The sequence below is a fragment of the Pezoporus flaviventris genome, unplaced genomic scaffold (assembly GCF_033815535.1).
Source record: "Pezoporus flaviventris isolate CSIRO_AGI_PZ_B2104156 unplaced genomic scaffold, CSIRO_AGI_Pfla_v1 ptg000063l, whole genome shotgun sequence".
NCBI classification, from domain to species: Eukaryota; Metazoa; Chordata; class Aves; order Psittaciformes; family Psittacidae; genus Pezoporus; species Pezoporus flaviventris.
Genome location: NW_026892611.1, coordinates 4,179,669 through 4,200,908, shown reverse-complemented (window position 1 = coordinate 4,200,908; position 21,240 = coordinate 4,179,669). Strand labels below are relative to the sequence as shown.

Below are 21,240 nucleotides of genomic sequence, written 5' to 3'. Positions count from 1 at the left end.
CGTTTGAAAAGCCAGTAAGAAAAACCTTTAAAAATCAGAACAGTATCTTTCAGGAGGGCTTCAGGAAAAACTGTTTCCTTTGTGTTGTGCCATCTTACTTCCAAATACTTCCTTTAGCATGGTCTAGGCTGTTTAATATTGTAGTAGCACTGTATGAACGTTCCTTTACTATGAGAGGTTGAAGGAGGTACAAGGCAGCCTACTGTTTGACATGGTTTTTACTTCAGATTGGCCAAATAGGCTTCTTGTTTGTACATATAATGACAAGGACAGCCCCATTGTTAGATATGTGCTCCATTTTCCTTGTATATATGTTGTGCTTCTCCAGGATATCAAATCTGAGGGGCTGATACAATGAGTTTTTATAACAAAATACTGTAGATACAATTAGATCATAAACCTGGAGATGAAGGTTGGATTCCAATCCCGATTTTGCAGCTGGCTCAATTCTAAGTACTAGGTAAGTCTGTTTGCAGTCATTTGCAATCAAAATGGTTGGACTTTATGATCTTAAAGGCCTTTTCCAGCCTAGTTGATTCTATTTTAGCCTCTAAACAAGGTATCTGGTCATTTAGCTGTTTATCTGCCGCAAGTGCTGTCCTTGCTGGTTTCAGGACCAGCAATTGACAACATCAACACCTAAAAAGCTCAGGTGTAATACAGTGAGTATTATTTCGAAATGAACAAGTAGGAACAACTAGGGATACTGCACAGCAAATTGGCAGTATGGAAAGGAGCACTTGTAATAGCTGAAACCCTCTGAGTTGCATCCAAATTTAACTAAAAGGTTGGTTTGTTTTAAAAATACAAATGACCTTTTCTCCACAGATACGAGACAGTGGGTAATCCGTGCTAAGCTGCAGAATGTGGTGAGAGATTTTTGGGCGACACTGCTGGCTGCCGCTCGTTCAGGAGCCAGTTCATGCTTGCTCCTCTGGAAAACAACTGCAGCAATCTTCTTTACATACAGTGTGATGGCTGCTGGTGCACGACGCTCTGCAGTGCAGTCATGGGGATTGCCTGGCAGTTGGGCATGGCTCGGTGGGGAAGTGTTGCTGGAGATGCAGTTCATACCATTTCCTCCTGTTCATCTTGTAGATGCGCAGCCTTTCTTCTTCTGCTACAGGATCTTTGAGAATCCCATCCCATCGAAGGCTTTTGTTAAGCTGAGCAGAAAGACCTTGATCTGTTTGAGCAGAGTCCAAAGTGGTGGCAGTTGATATCACAACCTTGTTCATTTCTGCATCCTTCCGATTCTCTTCTGAGTTATTTTGGGCTGGGTCAGGGTTCCTCCCAGGACCTGGGATTTCAGGCAATTGAAAGGAGCAGGCCTGCTGCTTTCTGGTGTTGTGGTCGTGTTTAGCTGTTAGAAAGATAAATGCTGTTAGCAAAAATGTATGCATTGCCTCTGAGGCTTTCCTGGCTATTTCATACAGAAGATGATGAGAGAACTGCTTGCTGTACCTTTATTGCCCATTAATAAGAAACCAAATCGATAAGAAAATATTAATGCCCTAATGGCCCATTTATTTTTAAGTGGGAAATATATATTTATCTGATTGGCTAACACAATGATCCTTACACCTGTAAGATGTGTTTATTGAGGCTGTTAATGCATTAATAGCACTTCTACACTGGAGTCAACTTCACTGTGCTTGCCTAACTTGATTTAGGCAGGAAATTGATTCTTGGTCGTTGGGAATATTTTAAAGCTGTTATCCATTAATATAGCAAGCAATGTGATTTTATTAATTTTTGTATAGGGCACATTTTGTACTAAGATCCTATTCCTTTACATGGAAGATTTTCTTACATTAACCTCCCATTTTGAGTAGCTATAGCAGCAACTCAACCCCACTGATGGGAGGTTAGATCAGTGCTGTGACTCAGGCCGATGGAGCAGCAAATATTTAACCTATACTGTAGCTCACCAAAAGAAAACCACTAAATATTTACAGCACCCCAAACCTTAGGCAGTTTATGAAAATTTCCTTGACAGATTTCTTATGCCTCCTACTGCTTATGCTGTGTAGTTACACACACTCAACCTTTTTTGGGGAGATTGGTAGCAATATATGAAACGATATGTATAAACAGGATGCAGTTCAGTGGAAGGTTTTAAAGTGCCATAGATGGTTCCCTAGGAAAGCTCTGTTTTCTCTCCATGGCAGCTGTCCTGCAGGATGGAGGCAGAGCCAAGCACTATAGCCTCTGGCCAACCCACACAGGTGGATCTGAGCTGCTTCCCTACTGGTACCCGCACTCCGGCTGCGCATCCCTTCATGTCTGTGCAGCATCAATTGCACAACCATGCGATGCTGAGCAGCGATCACGTACCAGCCTTGTGCACACATGGCTTCACCCAATGACCCCTTCCCACCCAGGTGCTGCATGGGGCGTTTGGGGGGCTCACCTGCCCGCGCGGTGGTGGTGGTGGCGGCAGCACTCCTGCATGGCAGCCGCTGCTGTTTCTTTCTCTGTGGTGGCTTCATGCCTCGGGTCTGCGGTGGAGGGGGACACGGGCAGCCCCTCGCCCCCCGCCGCCTGCCCGTGCAGCTCTCCTGTCCTGTGGCAGGCCTGGCATGACTCCCTCGAGCCTGGCAGGGAGCAGGGGAAGGAAGGTCAGCAGCCCTGGCCCAGCCTCCATCCTTGTCCCTACTCCATCTTCCCTTCCCTCTCCATCTCCCCTCAGGTTTTGCCCTTCCATCTCCTCTTGCTTCTACGCCTTCCCGCCCCATCTCCCCTCAGCTCTTCCCCTCAGCTCTTCCCCTCAAGCACTTTCCCTCAGCGCTTTCCCGCCCCATCTCCCCTCAGCGCTTTCCCGCCCCATCTCCCCTCAGCACCTTCCCTTCCACCTCACCTTCTCCCTTCACCTCTCCTCCCCTCACCACCTTTCCCTCCATCTCACTTCTGCCTTCCCTCTACCCTTTCCCCACCACTCCCCTCAGTGCCCACCCTCCAGTGAGCTCTCCAGGGCAGCCATGGCGCAGCGGCAAGCCTGGGCCTGCCCGTTTGGCCAGGGGCCCAGCGCCATTGCTCTGTGTGCACAGCCCTGTGCAGCACAGGTTGCCTCTCCTGTGCCCCTCTGCATGGGTAGGCACGGGGGCTTTCCTGAGGTAAAATGGCCACACCAGAAAGCATTGGCTTCTCTGAAGTAATACGGCCCTGCATCTATTGCAAGGAGACCAGTTACTGGGATCCTTCCCATCCCTTCATGGTACCTCAGCCCTGCAAATGAAGGTGCTGAGGGGAACTCGGCCATCTTCCCTCCCCTCTGCCGTTCCCCACATCCGAGCACAAAGGTACATGTGGAACAGCTTCTGAGCTCACAACAGTCCTCCTGAGCGTCCTGGGGACAGCGCAGTCCTCAGACCTCCTGCCCTTGCTGCTGTGCTGTGCTGTGGGTGTTTCAGCAGCCCCAGCAGCCAGGGAGATGAACTTGTCTGCTTCAGAGGTGAGCCTGGATGAAAAGCCTTTGCGGGGACTCTAGCACCAGTTGCTGAAGCAATGCACCTCTTATTTGTCATCCTCTCCCTGGAAATAACACAATGTTTAATCTCGCTTTGGTTGCTTTCTCCCCCTCCCTGCCTGCCTCTTCCCTTCTCTCCTTCTGATCTATTTGGATGTGAAATTTGGCAGACGCTCGCGGTTGCATTCAGGTTGTGATGAAATTGGGCTCCCAGGAGGCCGCTCCCGCAGCGGATCCCTGGGCTGCAGGCAGCACTTCTCTGACTGCCGCTAATGATCTGATTTCAAAGTGCCAGCAGCAGGGGTTTCGCAGTGATGGTTATTACTAACGCTGTGCAGCAGCCAGCAGCTCTCCAAAGCCTGCGTGGGGATGAAAGGGATGGTGACAGGGCAAAAAGGCAAGGAAAACAGCAACAGCAGTGATGGGATGTAAATAATTCATCCAAACTGAAGAGTGAGTGCAATGTTTTTTGTTTGAGAAAAGCTGAAGGAAGGGGATCACCTGTAGCTTGTGGCAGTTGTCATTAATGTTACTGTGATAAAACCTGACTTGCCAGCCAAATCAGAGCCCAGTGGTAGCGGCTGGCCCGATCTACATACAAAGAAAATCGCCTTCTGAGAGGACCTCCCTGGAGTACCAGGATGAGTAGGAACAACGTTCGCCTGGTGCCAGGAGGATGCTGAGTGGTGAGGTGCTCCTTGACAGCAGGCTATTCTGAAGGGCTACTGTCTCCAGGCAAATCCCTTACCCTCTTACTGCTTCTGTCACCTCCCTCTTTACTCCCTTTTCTGTTTATACTGACAGTCTCGAGCTCTGCTGTGCCCATCACGGTCTCAGCGGATCTTCTACCTGCAGTTCACAGTAAAAATACTAAGAACAAACTTTTCACAGTCCTCTGAAGGTTTCACCATGTCTTGGAGGCACATATCTTTTGAAAATAAACATAGCATGAAATCATCGTATAGAAATACAATTTGCAAGCCCAGAGAATTAGACCTGAGCCCGTTCACACGAGCAAATAGAGCAGCGGATCCAAATGAGGAGTTTGCCTTTAAAACAAGTAAAAAAGCAGCTTTATTTGCTATGAAGCAGTAGTATTAGTTAAACATTTCCTCTGCCTTATATATTCTCAAGCAAGTGTGCTCTATAGGCAAGATTATTTATTTTTTCCTCAGATTAGGTACTGAGTTATTGACTTTTTTATTGAGGAGTGAGAATTAGAAGGACAAATACAAACTGAATCACTGAGGACCAAATAGTAGCAGATTGCAATTACAGGAACAGCTTGGGGAAAGATCCTGTCCCTCTTGCTATGAACTGTGAAAGGGTTAGACCGAGCTGGAGGGGTCAGGGCGATGGGAAGGGAGTGCCAAACACCTCTGGCTGTGGCAGCTCCTTGCTGGTTGTCAGCCTGTATCCCTAGGAAATGGTCTTTCAGAGATAAGCAGCCAGACAGTTTGGCCTTTGGTGTTCACTGTGTTTAAAACTGCTCATAATTAAAATTAATACTCTGATTATTATTTGTGTAGACCAGCAGTGCAACACCTCAGCACCGATTGCCCAGCACGACAGGGCTGAGATTAGGAACCCAGACCCCTGCTCACCAGTCCAGTGCTCAAACCAGGAATCTTCCTGCAGTACTCCAGGATGGTTACAATTAGGATTGTTTTGTTGTACAATAGGGCTGTTTTTAAGCATCTGTAGTTCTTCTGGAGGATACCTTCATACCCAGGAGTTCAACATCATTTAAATGGTCTTTATTTCTTGAGACACATGCTGGTTTGAGGGTGATGCAGGAAGGCTGCTCCCTGGTGTGCAGTTATGTGCTGTGCTAAAAGCAGACTGGAGCAGCTTGGGGCATCTATGGTGCAACTGTCAGCATCGCTGATAGGCCTGCAGGAGAAGGCTGCTATCCCTTACAATCCTTGTCATATTTAAAATCCCTGGCAGCTGTGATCTGGTGAATAATTCAGTGGGACCCATCATTGATAACAGAGAGATTTTGAAGGGTTCTTTTGGTGGAACTGGAAGTGCCTGTGTTCTGAGAAACGAGTATATTAAAAATTGACTTCATGCTATCAAGCTAAAACTCATACTTAGCCTTTTAAATTTTTTAAGGTAATGTCATATTTATTCTCTGTGACTTCCAGCTATCAACGCCCAGTCTTGCAGTCGGACTCTGAAGCATCTGTGGGGATCCCAACGAGCAAATTCAACAGCAGAATGGATACAGGCTCTGAGACGTGTGTCATTTCCTGTGCCTATTGCTCCTGCCAATCCAGCTGGTGGAATAAGGTAATTTATCTTTATCCTGAAGTTGGCTGAACTGTGTGTTTAATTTATTTATACTATTGACTCTGTGGAGGACTACCCTGGTGTGAAAAGTCATCTTGAAGCGCTTTCTCCCACGGAAATGCAGGCTCTGTATTAGTACAAACACTGCTTCCTCTGATGTATTTTTCAACACTTGCCTAAATTGAATAGCAAAATATATACTCAGACTTGAACCTGATTTAGTTAAAAGGTCCCTAAGCTTACCCTGAGGTCTTGTGGGTGTGTGGAAGCTTGCAGGGCACCAGGTTTCTCAAGAGCAGGCTCTGAACAGGCAATAAAAGCACAGACTGAGGGTCTCTTTTCCTTTCTCTTTCCCTTCTCTCCTTTTCTCTTCCTTTCATCCTCCCACATGGCAAATTTACTCACTGCATCCACTGGACATTTAGACAGTCATGAGCTGTAATTTCTGTGTTTGCAGGCTAGTGCAAAGGAATAATGGTTTTCCTGTGGTTTTCTGTTGACTCACCATATGATTGCAGGTTGTCACTTCACCAAGTGCTTTTCTCCTGGCTCCCCACCCTCCCTGTGGGACAGTTATTAGTGCTTGTATGGATCTCCAGAGCACCAAGTAAGATACAGTTGATTGCAAAGAAGCCTGAAGGTGGGGCCTATAAACAATTGTTGAATGCAGGAGAAAAGCCCCACCAGCCCCAAGGTCCCTCTCTGCAGGGGCAGCAATCTGGCTGGGGCAGTTTGTTGTGTTTATCTTGCTGTGTTGGGTTCATGTTGGGTCCACACTGTGCCAGCTTCATAGCCCTTCCTCCACATAGCTTCTGTGGACAAGGAGGCCCATCCATGGCATTTCTGGGATGAACAGCTTTAACTGTACAAAATGCAGGACCAAGTTTTCCTCCTGATCCCGGCCAACATTCTGTAGCTGGTGTCTGGTTTTAGGCTCCCTCTGCAGTTTTAGGCCCTTAATTTTTAAAAGCTATGAGCTCCCCATGCCTGTCCCAGTCCCAGCAGCTCACCTTGCATTGCCACAGGGTGCTCTTGCTTTGAGCTTTCCCTGCAAAATTCATTTTTGGGGTGGGGTAGGCTTTCGCTGGGATTTGTTTGTTTCATGAGGCTATTTAGATGTGGGGTTTTTTACTTTGGGGTTTTTTGTTGTTGGTGGTGGTTTTGGTGGGTTGGTTGGCTTGGTTGGGTTTGTGCTTGCTTTGAGTTTTGAGCTGGTTTGTTTTGAGGTTTGGGCATTTGTTTTGGTTTAAGGTTTAGTTTGTTTTGAAGTTTTTGTTTTGTTTGGGGTTTTGTTGTGTTCTGAGGGTTTTGGTTTGAGGTTTCTTTTGAGGTCTGTTTTGGTTTGAGGGTTATTTTGCTACCGCCTTTCCTTGTTTGCAGTTTGGGGTTTCTCCAGGGTGCTTTATCCCGGGCTTGGCTCAGCGCACCCTTGCTCAGCTCCGGGCCGGGCCTCGGCGGCCGCCGGTTCTACCGGGGCGGGTGCGACGCGGCGCCGCCAGGGGGAGCCTGTGCCCGCGGGGGACGCCGGTGGGGCGCGGGCGGCGCCGCCGGGGCTGGAGGAGGTGGAGAAGGCGGCGGTCCCGGTGAGCTCCATTTCCGCGTTGTCCAGGGGGACGGCTCCGGGTCGCAGCGTGGCCCCTGGCGGAGCCGGCTGCTCGTTTTGCCGGGGCAGCTGGGCCGGAGGACAGGTGGGTACGCGGGAGGACTTCGCGCCGGGCGGGGACGGTGCAGCTCTGTACCGGGAAGGCGCCCGGGCGCTTCGTGCGGAGTTTGGAGCCGAGTTTCGGGTGCTGGTGCGTCCTGGTTGTCCGGAGAGCGGCGGGGAAAGCGGGCATGCTGGGGCGGGGGAGCAGCTGTTGCGGAGCACTGGGGCACTCAGACCCGGAGCTCCACAGGTGGGAGAGGCTTGTCCAAAACGCTGCTGAAAGCAGCCCAGAAACGCAGCTGGATGAACTGCACAGGCTGAGTCGAGGTGGAATTCAGCCTTCTGAGGGTAACTGAATGTAAGTGACCGAGGTGTGTGGGGAAGCAAGCCAGAAATGGGAGGCTGAGAGCAACGTGCTCCTTGGAAAATATTACCAACCTGGCGGGGTTTTGAATACTGCTGGGTTTGTGCTTGTTGTGCGGTTGGAGCAGGCACGTGCACCTGGCAGAGGATGGATTGTCCTTGTTCCTTTTGGCACTCTGACACCGGGAGATGGATGCTGTTGTATGTGCAAAAGAATGACGTGCTGTGCGCATCCTCAGGGTTCTTAGTCTCCTGTAGCTTGGGTCAGGTACTCTCCAGGGCCTGGTCAAAGTCCACGGCTTGATTTCTGCTCGTACCAACAATGTTCAGGGTGATAAGGGTCTTAAGAGTTAGAACTGGCTGTGCTTGCGTGTTGCTCAGAGGCTTCCTAGGATGTTTAAACCCAATACTATAGCTTAAGGTTGCTGAGAAAGGGTATTTCATCCTCCAGAGGTGACGGCAGGCCCGTGGCTCAGAGCCATGCTGAACAGTGAGATTCTGGCAGGGTTGGGGGTCAGGCTGCTCAGTAGAGTTTCTCCACTGGCCCTGGGCTGTGCTTTTCCTGGTTCACTTAAGGTTACCAGTGAGATAAGCTGCATGAGGTTCCCTGCAAGGGATTCATTGACAAACGCTGGCCAGTGCTTCCCTGCGATGTCCACTTCTTTCTAAGAAACTCACTGCTCCTCGGGAGGCTGGGAGGTGCTGATTCCACCCTGCCAACCTCCGGCTGCAGGAAGCCTCCTGAGCTTTTTAGCATATCAGAATAGTGAAGTGAGTCTCTCTAATTGGCCATTTAGATGCTAATTTGCTTCTCCTAGGCCTCTGCCAGATCAACCTGCCCCAGAATGTGAGTCAAGAGTGTGCTGTCTTCATGAATTATTCACTTTGCACAACGTACCTGCCTGGCTGGGGATCAAAAGGAAATAGGGCCAAGGTCTAGTAAATAAAGATACACCTTGGCAGGTGGAACAGTGCTGGCTTTCCTCCCCAGCATCGTAGGGTGCTAGGGAGCAGGAATACTGCTTTGCCTAGTCAAAAACCTGTTCTTTATAGATTGCCATATATCAAGTAGCCATGCTAATAGGTGCCCTTCATTAATACAGGCTTGTTGGTGCCTTATGTCGGTTTTCCTGTAGAGCTGATTTTATCTTCCCACTCACGGGACTGGCATGGACCTCCAGGGCATTGTACTTTATAAGCTCTTTAACGAGCTCCATCTTAAAAGCAGTTAGGCTTCTTGCCACTACTGCTAGGATTGGGAAGCAGCTCAGGCACGTAGGAACTTTCTTTGTTTTCCCCCCAGACTTCATTCTCATTTGGTCCTTTTCCAACTTGGCCTTACATGATAATGACACCTCTCACTTTCTGTGTGCTGCAGTTAGTTTGTGTTTAATTTGGGCTGTGCCAATCAGATCCCAGTACACGGCTATGAATGAGGATTTCCCCAATTTCACTGTTGCTGAGATTGAGCTTTCATGGTGAGACAGACTGGAGGTCTGCTTGATTGGGTTCTTAAGTTGTTGCCCCAAAGCTTGCTAAGGCTTCGTGATGTTTATTTGGACATTGAGTTTTCCTTGTCTCTGTTGCCCCAAGCCACAGAGCTGCAAGTCAAGCGTGATCATATTGGATTCCTTGTGTTGCTTGGCTTTCATGTGCTAAGGGTTTGAGCTCTTGTGGGGATTTGCCTTAGTAAGAAGTAGCAAAAGGCCATTTCTCAGCTGTGCCCCTGTGCACTGGCCCAGCTCTCTCCCTTTCTGAGAGCAGGAAGGTGATGAGGATCACTTGGCTCCACTGGGCTTGTGCTTCCTGCCTGCTTCACCCCTATAAAATGTTTATGCTTATAGCAGGCTCCTTTGCTACTGGAGGGACTGACAATTTGCTACATAGACATAGGTGTGAAGAGGCAGTTCAAAATAGTTTGTGTGTGAGAAAAGCTTTAATAAACCCCTCATTCAGGCCAGCACTTGTAGAGACACAGTTACTCCCCTCTGGCTCTGAGGCATGGCTGTATCTTGAAAGTCAAGTGTGTGTCTTCTGCCGCTGATCCTACAGCCCCAAGGGTTATTCTGTCACTTCAAAACAGTGGTGTGCTTTGAAATACAACTGCGGCACTAGGATATTTAAAACATGAGGGGAAGACTTGTGTCTGGACTAAACAGCCTTTCCCTGCCTGTCGCGCTTGTCTCCCTGCTGCGCGACTAAGTGTCTGTGAGGAAAAGGGACTGGCCATCGGTGGGTGGGAGGCAGAGGCCGGGCTAGCCTTATCTATCTCTGCTACTCATTTATCCTCTGTCATAGCAACAAGAGCAAACACTCACTTAGTTGCTAAGGTTTCCTGGGGATAATGGGGTCTGGAGCAGAGAGTAATTACACTGCCTCTGTGAGGGAGCAGCAGCTAAAAGGAGAAACAGGCCAGCACGGTACCTGGTGCAAGCTGGGAGTCCTGGGGGAGCTGACGCCCTGGAAGCAGGCAAGTTAATTACACTGGCACAGCTCGGGTTGGGAATTGGGAACTTGTCTCTGGCCAACTGTTTAATTTTTATTTTTTAAATGAAGTATTAAACAAAAAATTGCCTAATTAATTTCCTATAAACCCAAATTAATATAGACACGAGCTGCTTAGCTGAAATAACTGGGCAAATGAATGACTGGAGACCTCCTTATGGGCCGGTGTAGGACATTTTTGTATTTGGAGGGCTCCAAGGATTTAATGCTTCATGAGCACCTGTAATCAGCCCAGCGGCAGGAGGGCTCGTGCAGGCTGTGCATTCGCTGCTGGGAGGAGGTGTTTTCTACTGCAAGGATTGCCTCAATGTCAACAAGACCCTTCAGGTTTAACTTTGATGTAGTCAAGATAAATGTGTTTGGGGTGGAGGAGTGGGGAAGTGATTCGGTGTAGCAAGACAGTGCTACAAGTGTACATGAGCTGAAAAAGCAAGCTAATAAATTTGGGGCAGAACACTGTTAAGGGTGTTAAATACAGTTACAGCCTGGCTTAGGGAGTGCATGATCCAGGAATCTTTGGAGTCTGGGAGGGTATTCTGGAAAAGTATTGCTGTGTTGTGCTCTGTTCTAATAGTCTTCCTTAAGTGTCTGTTCTTGGAGCTGGTCAGGTAGCAGGTGCCATGCACACAGGACCTTCGGCATGACCTACTGTGACTGTGCTCTGTTATTAAAGATGTGTGATGTTTATGTTGCTATTCTGCTGAGAAAACTGGCCTTCTTTCACAGAAGAGCCTGGAGGATGTGCTGCCCCACAGCTGACTGCAGCCACCTTCATCCTCCAGGCCAAGCAGGGACTGTCCAGTGGGAAAGATCTTGCTCAGTTGGCTGTCTTATGGTCACTCTGCAGGGATGTGGGGCCAAATCAGCAGCGTGACCCTGCAGCTTTCCCCTTCACTCAGACGCCACTGGAAGACTTCTCCCTTGCCTGAGTCATGTACTCAGGTGCCTTGCTCTCTGGCTGCAAAGTCCAAGTCACATCACAGAAACAGCAGAAGCAGTCATCAGAGCTTAAGGCAGAGGTGTGCTCAGTTCTGCATCCTCCAAAATGCTCCTAGCCCTCTGCAAAGGGTTTGCTTGCTGCAGGGTAGCACTCCTTCCTTGCTGCACTCCCCTTAGCATCTGTGCCAAGGGCAGCCAGGTGGACTCAGATTTAATGAGGTTTTGTTTCACATGATTTCCTCCATCATGGGAAAGAAATAAACAGGTAGAGTGTTTTTCAAGCGGGTCACAGAGTATTGATAAGAACTGCCTTTTAATTCTTAATTCAAGTAAAAAGCAGAATCTTGGAGTGGGAAGTTTGCTTTCTGTAATGCTGAGTACTTGTGCAGCCCCTTTATTCTGTATGCAGTGTATTTGCAGCTGGGCCAAGAGCTGTGGATTCTCTTGTTCTCTCACTGCTAGAGGCTGGCTGCTTCTGCCCTTTGTTAGATTGTTGAGAGGAGCAGAGGACAGGGATGGCTCAGTGAGCTACGTGTTAGCTGGAGTATTTTTGAGAGAGAATGCAGTAGAGGCTGACTGCAAGAGAGGGGTGTTTCACCACAGCCCATAGAAATGACTCCCCAGGCTGGGGAGGTTCTGCTATCTCAGTGTTTCTGATTAGGCTGATTCCACTGTACTTCTTGTCCTGTACAGAGATAAAAGGGAGGATGTTTCATGCCTTCCAGATACTGGTACCTTTTCTTTGGCATCGTTCCCGCAGCCATGCAAGATAATCTTTTCCATGCAATCTTACTAGTGTTTCTGTTTCCTTGCCAGCAGACTGTGGCCTGCAGTCCACATCCTTCTTTCCTTCTCTGAGGTAGTTGTATCGAACCACACCAGGCTTTTTTCTTATAAAGGTGTGAAGCCACCTTCAATGCCAATTTACCTTGGAGGGAGCAGCAGATACCCAAAGCTGCCAAAAGAAAATGCTCCTGTAAATATTTTATGGAATAATCAGTCTGAAGACTGTTTTGGCATATGATGAGTCTCTAGGCTGTGCTTTGTTTTCCTTCTTTCTTTGCAGATGCTGCTCAGGGAATGGAGAACAGAAAGCTTATGCTGAGTAACAAGAGGCAAAAGAGCATGACATTGCTTGTTTTTGTTCAGTCATGCTGAGAAAAGAGCGCTGTGGTATGAGGCTGAAGAATGTGCTTAGGTTTCTCCTGAGTAAAATGCTCAGCTGATGTGCTCTATTCTGCCTTGCCTTCAGCTCTGTTAGAGCAGATAAAGCTCTGCTGGGAAAGGGGCAGATGTATTCAGCACAGCTTTCCACCCTGAAAGCACAGCTGTTGGCAAAGCAAACTCCCCTGCCCTAACCATGGTATCGGGCTCATCTCCAGCTCTAGCTTTTATGTTTTCTTAAACATCCCACAGCTGCCAGTACTGCTCGCATCAGTATGGTTGAGTGCATTTAGCCTTGCCAGTGGACACTGAGTGCTTCAGGTGTGTGTGAGTGGGAGGGAAGGTACATGGTATATCTGAAGAGTAATTTAATATATGCATTTGTGAGGCTACATGTGCATATAATTCTGTAACAATGCACCACAGGCTTGGAAAATCTCTGGAAAATGCCAGGTCTGCCATTCTCTGTGAAATTGTAGCTTCTTTCTGCTTTTAACAGTGTCCTGGGGGTGGGAGCATCCAGATTCGATTGCTCTTAATGCTTGATTGCTCCCCTGTGTGTGAGCTGTTATAGGATGTATGTGGGGACTGCTGCCTTCTCTCCTTGCTTGAGATAATGAAGAAGACGCAAAGAGCAGGAGGTGTTCTGGGATAAAATGGGAATGCCACAGCATGTGTGACATTTGTTGGTAAGCCAAGATGCCAGCCTTCAAGGATTCATTCTAGGGCCGATCCATTTCAAAACTATGTAGGAAAGAAAGGTTTACGAAATCCTGTGTGATGCTTTTGTTTGTCCTTGCTGTCTCAACCCTCTTTCTCTGCCAGATCTTTCCTGCAGCCTCTCATCTCCTCCATACTTCACTTTTGTGTGCAGTTGGGCTGTGCCTGCTGAGCATTATGCTGAATTGTTAGAGCCTTCACCCTTTCTATACATCTGTCCCCTTGCACCGAAAGAAATCCATGCTTCCTGTGGAATTTCTCCTCTTTTCTCCTGCCTGTTGTAATCTCTGAGTTTTCAGACTTTCTAGAGAAATTGGATGACCTGAGAGGAGGGAACTGGTTCATTGTTTGTAACAGTTTTGGCTCTCAAGCTTGACATGGGGTTTGGCAGCAGAGAGCTGTCAGTTCTCTAGCACAAGTTAGCATTCTTGTGCTGGGGATCAAGTGCAGTGTGTGGCACATGTGAGCTCAGCACAGGGAGGGAGATGAATTTGCAGAAGCTGCCTGTGTCAGAGGGCCAAGGCCATGCAGCCTGTGATGCCTCCTGCCTGGCACAGAAGCAGAAACCTCTGTGTGTCAGCCATAGATAGCAAGTGTAGGTACAGCACACTGAGCCACGGGCACTGCTGTGGTCAGAGTGCTGTGGATTGAGACTGGAACATGTGTTTTCTTGGGAACTACTGCACAGTTGGCAGGTGATATACCTTGCCTGCTATTGTATCTGATTTGTGTTTGCCAAACAGAATTAAACACGTTATCTCTGCCCAGCAGGTATGGTTTCAAAGCTAGCAAGTGTCTGTTCTAGGGAAGGTAAGTATTAATACCTGGAAATTTATGCATTAGGGCTTGTGAGACACTTGGTCTGCTGGAGAGCAAATCCAGCTGGAGAAAAGCTCTGTACATCAAGACTAATTTTGCCTCCGCTGTAGTATTTTGGCTGTGTCTGTCCCTTGGTGCTTTCTGTTCATCTTTGCTGCTGGTAGGACTCAGAATTGCTTAGTTGCAGTCTCTTGGGGATGTGTTTCTCCTATGAGTGTGTGGAAATTGGTTTTCGCTGCCTTTACTCATCAGTTCACAGTGATACTGTCATTGAACAAGGACTCACTGGTGTGATTGTGCCAGTCACAGGAGCCTCAGTAGGAGGGTCTGCTGCTAGAGGTGCCGTCTTAAGCATCAGAGAATGCAAACAAGCTGCTAGTGTAGACTGTAGTTATAAATATCAGGTTATTATGGAAGCAGTTTTAATGAATGAAATGTCTTGCCACCTATTCATGCTGATTGTCAAGTGGGTTTTTGTTTGTTACCCTATTAAGAGGTAAACAAAAAAGCAACTTGTAGCTTCTTTGTGTCCTTTAGAGTGGCTTTCACTGTCAGTACTGCAGCGTTGGGGCTCCAGAGGTGATGGAGCAGAGATTGTTCTTAAAAACACTTTTCTCTAGTTTGAAATGAAAAATCTGAACTGACAAAGAGTCTCTGGCTTTCTGTTTTTAGAGTACGATAAAATATAAACTTCCAGCCTTGTCTTCAAGGTATTTGAAGGTATCTATTGGCTTGTATTTTATGAGGATGATGGTATGTTTTTGTCGCTGTTTGTAGGTGAGGGTCTGTCTACTTCCACCATGTGTAATGCCAGCAGAGCAGCCTTCTGGAATGGTTAAGAAGGCTGTGCCAAGCACTGCCCTGAGGTTTCTCCAGGGTGGGATGGCAGCTGTATTCAGTGCTGGTGTTTTCTTCTTACAGGTGTGATCCCTGCCTCTCCTCCCAGGCTGGTGCCATGGCTGACATGATATTTGGCAGTGGGACAGGCCAGTGGGTGTGCCCCAATGACCGGCAGCTCGCACTGCGTGCCAAGTGAGTCCTCACCATCCTCCTCCTCTTCTCCTAGCCTTGGCTCTGGCCTGAATGGTTTCCTGTTATCTGTGCGGAGCACTGGCCTCATTCACAGGGGTTTGCTTGTCATGCAAACCCCTCTGTAGCCTAGAAGTATGCTGCTTGGGTGGGAGAGGAGCCTGCTACGCTGGGGCTTGGTGCTTGGCTGCTGCTCAAAGCTGCCAGCCTACAGTGGAATTTGCAGTTTAGCTGCTGTGTGGTGTGTTCCATTCCACCAGCCCTCCCCTGGGTGAAAGGAAGGGCTTGGAGGCAGGCATATATCTCTGCAGCACCCTACAATATAATTGATAGCATCCCCCAGCTGCCAGAACTCTTTTGTATTAGGAACTTGTCATTTGATCTCATTTCTCCTGAAGTTAAATTACTGCATAACGTAAAGACAAAAGGGATAGAGATGAGTCAAGCACTACAATTGCATTTGTTTCCTGTATGCTTTTCTTCTCTGGCAGCCAGTGTGATACCACTGCCACCTCTGCTGTTGTGTGAACCTCTGGGGTCAGCCTGCTGTAGTGTTAGAAAATAGGAGGTCACACTGTGTCTGGGGGGACTGTGAACAGTGCACACCACTGCCGCTTCACCAGCCTTCACCTGAGAGCCTCATTAAGACAGCTGTGTCTGATAGTGCCCTACATTCTGCAGCAGCTGTGACTTTAGCCAGTGACCTCTAAACCCCTACTGAATAGTAATTAATTGTGCTGTGAAAGCTCCCGCCTGTCCCCAGGTGAGCTGAGGAGTAATGTCAGCCATTGTATGGGAGGCACGGAGGGAAGTGGATGCTGAAGTCCTTGTGGGGGCCTGTGTTAGGCCAAGGGAGGAAGTTGCCAAATTTATATTTCCATGTGTGGCTGATGATTTGTGTGTTTGTACTGAGGACCTTAGAAACATGCCATCTGGAGAGAGGAGGGTGCAGGTAATCCCTGTGTTCCAGAGTCAGCACCCATCTTTGCAAGGATACCCCCAGGATGGCCATCCTTAGGCGCATTAGTTTTTCTTTGTGGACAGAGCAAAATAGGAGTGAGGACATGGAGTAGTAAAATATGAACTGGAGCAGAGAGGAAAATGAGAGGGCAGGGAGAGATGGCGCAGACTCAGTGTTGCGGGAGGAGTGATGTGGTGATCTAGTCAGTGAGAATACACTCCTATTTTGGGCATTAGCTAGGGAACAGACTTCTCTGATGGAAGGCTGATGTGGGCTCTATGTGCCTGGCAGGCTTGGCCTTGTGGGTCATGGCAGGGGTTTTGTACTTTTCTTTCACAGCTTAATTCTTCCTTCTGCTCTCCCCCCTGCCACCATCCCCAGGCTTCAGACAGGCTGGTCAGTGCACACGTTCCAGACGGAGAAGCAGAGGAAGATGCAGGCTCTGAGCCCACAGGAACTTGAGGTCATTCTGGAAGTCATCCGCAAGGCAGAGAAATTGGACATCATTGAGCAGCAGCGCATCGGGTACAGTCACGTTCATTTGTCCCTTTCCCTCAGAAGGAAAGGTCAGCTCAGACAGAGGAGTGGCTCTCCTGGCTGCCTGAGCTCAGCCTTCATCAGTCAGAGCATCCCTTAAGTCAGTTACTTTATCCTCCCATGTTGCTTGTTTGGAGACGATGAACATTGGGAAGGATGTGGTGTTTTCCTTCTGCCTCTGTCTCAAGCCTTTCTTGTGCCTTCTTTGAGCTTTGGGGCTTGCTGTGGTTGCAGCCACTGACACAGTACCTGGTAAATGTAGCCTCTGCTAAGGCAGCTGCCCCAGTGGCTGCACAGTGGAAGAGGCTGGGGAAGATGTTGATTTATGCAGCTGCACCTGCTGCTAGTGCACTCTACAGCTCAGGAACTGCTCCTGGTGCCACGGTGAGGTTTTCCCTTGTCTGCAGCAGCCCCCTGGGATTTTGCCTGGAGCACTGAATGCGTTTGTTCTAGTTGGCTGAGCCCTCTGGAAGGGGTTTGCTAGCTTGAATTGTCTAGTTTATGGGCATGCTTTTGCTGCTGCAGATTTCCATTTGCTTTCAGTCCTGCTGGAGGTCTTATTTGTGAGACAGGAAGCTCCCAGCCCATGTCCAGCAGGCTCCGCTCCCTGCCTCTGTGCTTTGCTCTGTCCCTGTGCAGTGCCTGTTAGTGCTAACAAGACCTGACACTGATGTTTGTGTGATATAATGGAGATCCAGCAGCCCCAGAAGCAGCCAGCAACCCCGAGGGACTGATCGTTCTGTGTTGGTTGGTGTAATTGCAGAAGGTGATAGCTTTGCTGTGCCCATGCTGCAGCATTCTCTAAAACGCCTTTGTTAAGTCCTGGGAATTTTCTTGTGCTGAAGTCAAGAATTATAAATCTATTAATGATGGCTCAGCCTGGCTGTGCTGTCTGACCTCGTCACCATAGGCAGTACCTCTTTTAAACAGACCTTGCCTTCCTCTCAGTACGGGCCTTAGTTGAGGGGACATTAGTGCTAATGAGGATGAGGTTGCATGGACAGCAGGATTGCGTTTCCTCCCTGAGCCACAGGCACATGTGTGGCTGTGACTGGTCACTGTCTCTGATAAATGGCCTGGCTGTTAGTGCCCTCGTCTACAAATGGATGCCTGAGAATTGCCAGGCAGTGATCTCATGACAGCAGCCCTGCTCTGCATGCTCTCCACATCCTGCGTCCTAATTGCTTATCCCGCCTTCCTTCCCTTTTGTAGTCCTGCTGCTATGGACATCGTGCATACATGTGTGCTTCCTGTCTTCCAAGCAGGCTGTCAGTCACAGCAGGGAGCAGTTTCTGGCATTCCTGTACTACAGCCAGGCTCATTTTGGTTTGATGGCTTCAAGTCTGGCTTTCCTGCTTGTAGTGGAATGTGGGCAAGTCATGTGCCTGCAGTGTGGCTTTCAGGGAATATATGTAAACATGGAGCAGAGCTTGGCAGGTCTGACTCCTCTGCCCTTTCCCGGTGTTGTCTGACTTGCCCTGATCTGAGCGCTAAAGGCTTTTCCTGTTCTACAGGCAGGAAATCACTGTGCTGAAACTGTGGCCCCAGTGACAGTGGGTTCCTGAAGGGTGTAGGATCAAGCCCTTCTTGTGAGCTGTCTGCCTTGCCCCTGCTATCTGAGTCAGACCTCTCAGGAGTAGTCAAAGTTTTTATTATTCAGGGCTTGGTGAGCATCAGTAGATGGACTTAAACAGCTTTTTATCCCCTGATGAGCAAGAGCCAGCTGATAGGAAACACTTGAGTGTAGGGGCTGAAGTGAAAGTACATATGGCCCCCAGCAAGGGCCCCAAAACTGTTCAGAAGAAGCAAAGGCAGGCTGAGTATGGAGCACCCGTGTGCAGGTTTTTGGCATGCCTCAGTACCATGTGCTTCCATTTCCAAAGTGAGTGCTTTGACCTCTGCTCTGCCTCTTCCCCCCAGGCGCCTGGTGGAGCGGCTGGAGAACATGAGGAAGAACGCGATGGGGAATGGCCTCTCGCAGTGCCTGCTTTGCGGTGAACTGCTTGGGCTGCTGGGTAGCACGGCGGTCTTTTGTCAGGATTGCAAAAAGGTGGGTTTAGTTACACACAGGTTCCTGCATATTCCTGGTAGCAGAGCTGTCTAGAAAGTCCACCAGGCCACTTGGAATGTGTCAGAGCATCAGGTTTTCTCTTACACCCCTTATTCCTTAGGATCCTAAAGTGCCTAAACTGCACTTTGTGCACCAGCCCCTCTGTACCTCCCACTCCAGGTTTGCAGAGTGGGAGAAGGGGCAGAAATGTACGACAAGCAACCAATAAAAGAATCTTTGTGCTTTACTATTACTTACTGCAAGGTCTGCCCTTAGGCTTTCCAGTAATGCCTCTCTCTGGAGGAGTCAAGTCCGTCTTCAAGTTCCAAACCAGTGTAAAGTTTCCAACTGTGTGCACTGGTGGCTGCCTGTGTTTGAGTATGTTGTTGGCAGGACTGTACGGGTGCCGTTTGAAAGGCAGTATCAGTTTTCAGGCAGATTGCTGTTCTGCCAGCACCCTGAGGGATAACTGTTGCTTGTCTAGACTCTGCAGCCAAGGGGTTAATCTGTATTGCTGTGGAAATGATGATCTCCAAGGCAACCACCTTATCCTCCCTCTGCTGGGAGGCGGTTTTTCCTGCACTTGAAGCCCATCTTTCCCTGGGGAGAGCACTCTGTAAGTGACTTTGCCTCAGCATGTTGCATGGGGAGAGATGAGGGTACCTGCTGCGTGCCAGGAGTGTTTCTGACTTGCTGGTGGTAGAGTGGAAGGGAGCAACGTGTGCTGACTCTGTCCCTGGTGGGTACGAGAGCCAAGGAGACACTTACTAGTGTCACCCACCCTGTGTCACTGAGGAGGTGTCCTGTGGATCTCACAGGACAGCACTGAGTAAAACCTGCTCCTCACCATGGAATGGTGCATGTTGGCACCTCTGTGGTTAAGCTGCCACTCAGGCCATGATGGAGAACTTTTTGTGCTGGCATTGACAGCATTTGTGACACGCAGTTCTCATGCAGAACAGGCTGCCAGGCTGGGCCTGCACTGGTCCATGGTTGGCTGCAGCACTGCTGAGCTCAGAGCTCTTGTAGGAGAAGGAAGGTGGGTGTCCCTTGGAGTCAAAACCGAGGTCCCAGCAACCCTCCATATGTGCTTGCTGGGCAGGAGCTGCTGTGAGCTGTGCTGCCTTTGCTGTTGAGTGAGCTCCTCCACTGGATTCAGTTTGCAGAAGTAGCTTATAGTAGGTTATAGTGGAGATTTCTTGTAAGGCAGTGACTGGGCAAGTAAACATCAATCTTTGAACTTTTGGGTCCTAACCCAGTATTTTGGTAAGTGTTGGGGAAGCAGTAAGGTACAAGGAAGTTAAAGGTCTGGTTTGAACTGAAGGTTCAGCAGCTCTCTCAGTGAGGTGCATGGGAAGTGCATGGGCTCTGTGCATGTGTGCTTGTGGAGAATAAAGGGCTGGATAGCAGACAGGGGACGGCTGGCTGTTTCCTGTGTTTCAACCACATGGAATAACAGGATGTGCTGTATTCTTGCCTCCATCCCTTGATGGTTCTGCTTTTGCCTTGTCCAAAGCCAGCTAGGTCACATTGCCTTGGTGCTTCCTAATCTTCCTGTGAACCTTGTACCCTAATGAGGAGGCAAAAACTGATTCAGCCATTTCCCTGCCCTGTCCATTTGCAGTTGCAGATAGGAACCCCTAGCTGCAGGAGCCCCAGCTGTGACTGGAAAACCCCAGAGAAGGGCTGGGATTTTAGGTTTTATTTTTTATGGTTATTCCCTTTTTGTCTGGAGTCTGTTCAGGAGCATTCATACCCAGGTTGTTTTAAGGTGAGACCCTACTTTTCCAGTGTTCATTTTGCAGCTGCTTCCTGCTTGTTTGCACTTTCCAGCTGCGTGCAAGCTCAGGGCAATGCTGACTGGGTGTCCTGGGCTTCTCCCCTTACCGTTTTATAATGCTAAGGAGGGAACTGGGGGAGCAGTCAACCCTTCAGCAGAGCACACACAGTAGACTGTTACTTTAAGCTCATCCCTTCTCATCCAGGGATATCTATCACTCGTGCAGTGCTGTATGCAATAAGAAATGACTTGTCAGGGAATTATAGATTTTTAAAGTTCCTGTTCTTCTTGCTGGCTTTGCTCTGTAACCATCTCATTGCAGCTCACATAATTCAATAACAGAAATTGTTGTAATGATGCATCTGAAACGTAGAAAAGAACTTAGCTTCAGCAAGTCCGTTCTGCTAAATAGAGGTTCTGTATTTCTTGCAGCCTGATGGATTTTCGAAGTGCCACATTCTGTTTTACAAAGAATGTATTTAATATTAGTTTTTATTATCTTAGATATAAATACATAATGGCATGACAAAGATGTAGTCAAATCCAGATGTGTTAACAATAACAGTAGTTAGACAAAGCATAATGGGTCATTTATTGTGCAGAGAGTATCAGTGTCATGTATAAAAGGTGAAGTACAAGTGGGAGAAGAAAGTGCCTTATCTTGTATTTAAATAGGAATGGGGATGCATTTAATGTCCTTGATTTTTATGTCATCTTTTGAGGGGCTATGAATGATGCTCAGTATAAACCCAGTTTATATCAGAACTGTGAAAATAGGAATAAAATCGCTTGGAAACTTCCACTAGAGGGAGTGTTTGAATGTGCTATACGCGAGGGAATTGGGATCTTTGAGGGTATTTAAGACTGGGTCGCTCCCTCAGGTTTTGGTTTGAGGGAGGGAGAATTTGGGGTAGTTCAGGTGGTGTCTGCTAATTGCATCTGCAATCCCCCTTGATTTGGGTAG

General features: G+C 48.4%; 1 protein-coding gene across 8 annotated transcripts in view; it reads left to right on the top strand.

The window, feature by feature from the left end:
- Positions 1–2,911: 2,911 nt before the first annotated feature.
- Positions 2,912–21,240, top strand: part of RPH3AL (rabphilin 3A like (without C2 domains)) — a 44,390-nt gene continuing 26,061 nt past the window's right edge. The window contains exons 1-5 of one of the 8 annotated variants that reach the window (XM_061470269.1): positions 2,912–3,093; positions 5,620–5,764; positions 14,841–14,951; positions 16,291–16,434; positions 18,367–18,496. In XM_061470269.1, the coding sequence (XP_061326253.1) occupies positions 2,982–3,093; positions 5,620–5,764; positions 14,841–14,951; positions 16,291–16,434; positions 18,367–18,496 (642 nt within the window). In that variant the 5' untranslated portion in view covers positions 2,912–2,981. Of the gene's footprint in view, positions 3,094–5,619; positions 5,765–7,261; positions 7,558–10,594; positions 10,618–14,840; positions 14,952–16,290; positions 16,435–18,366; positions 18,497–21,240 lie in introns of those variants that run through there. The other 7 variants (XR_009746392.1, XM_061470274.1, XM_061470268.1 and 4 more) reach the window with 7 other exon arrangements.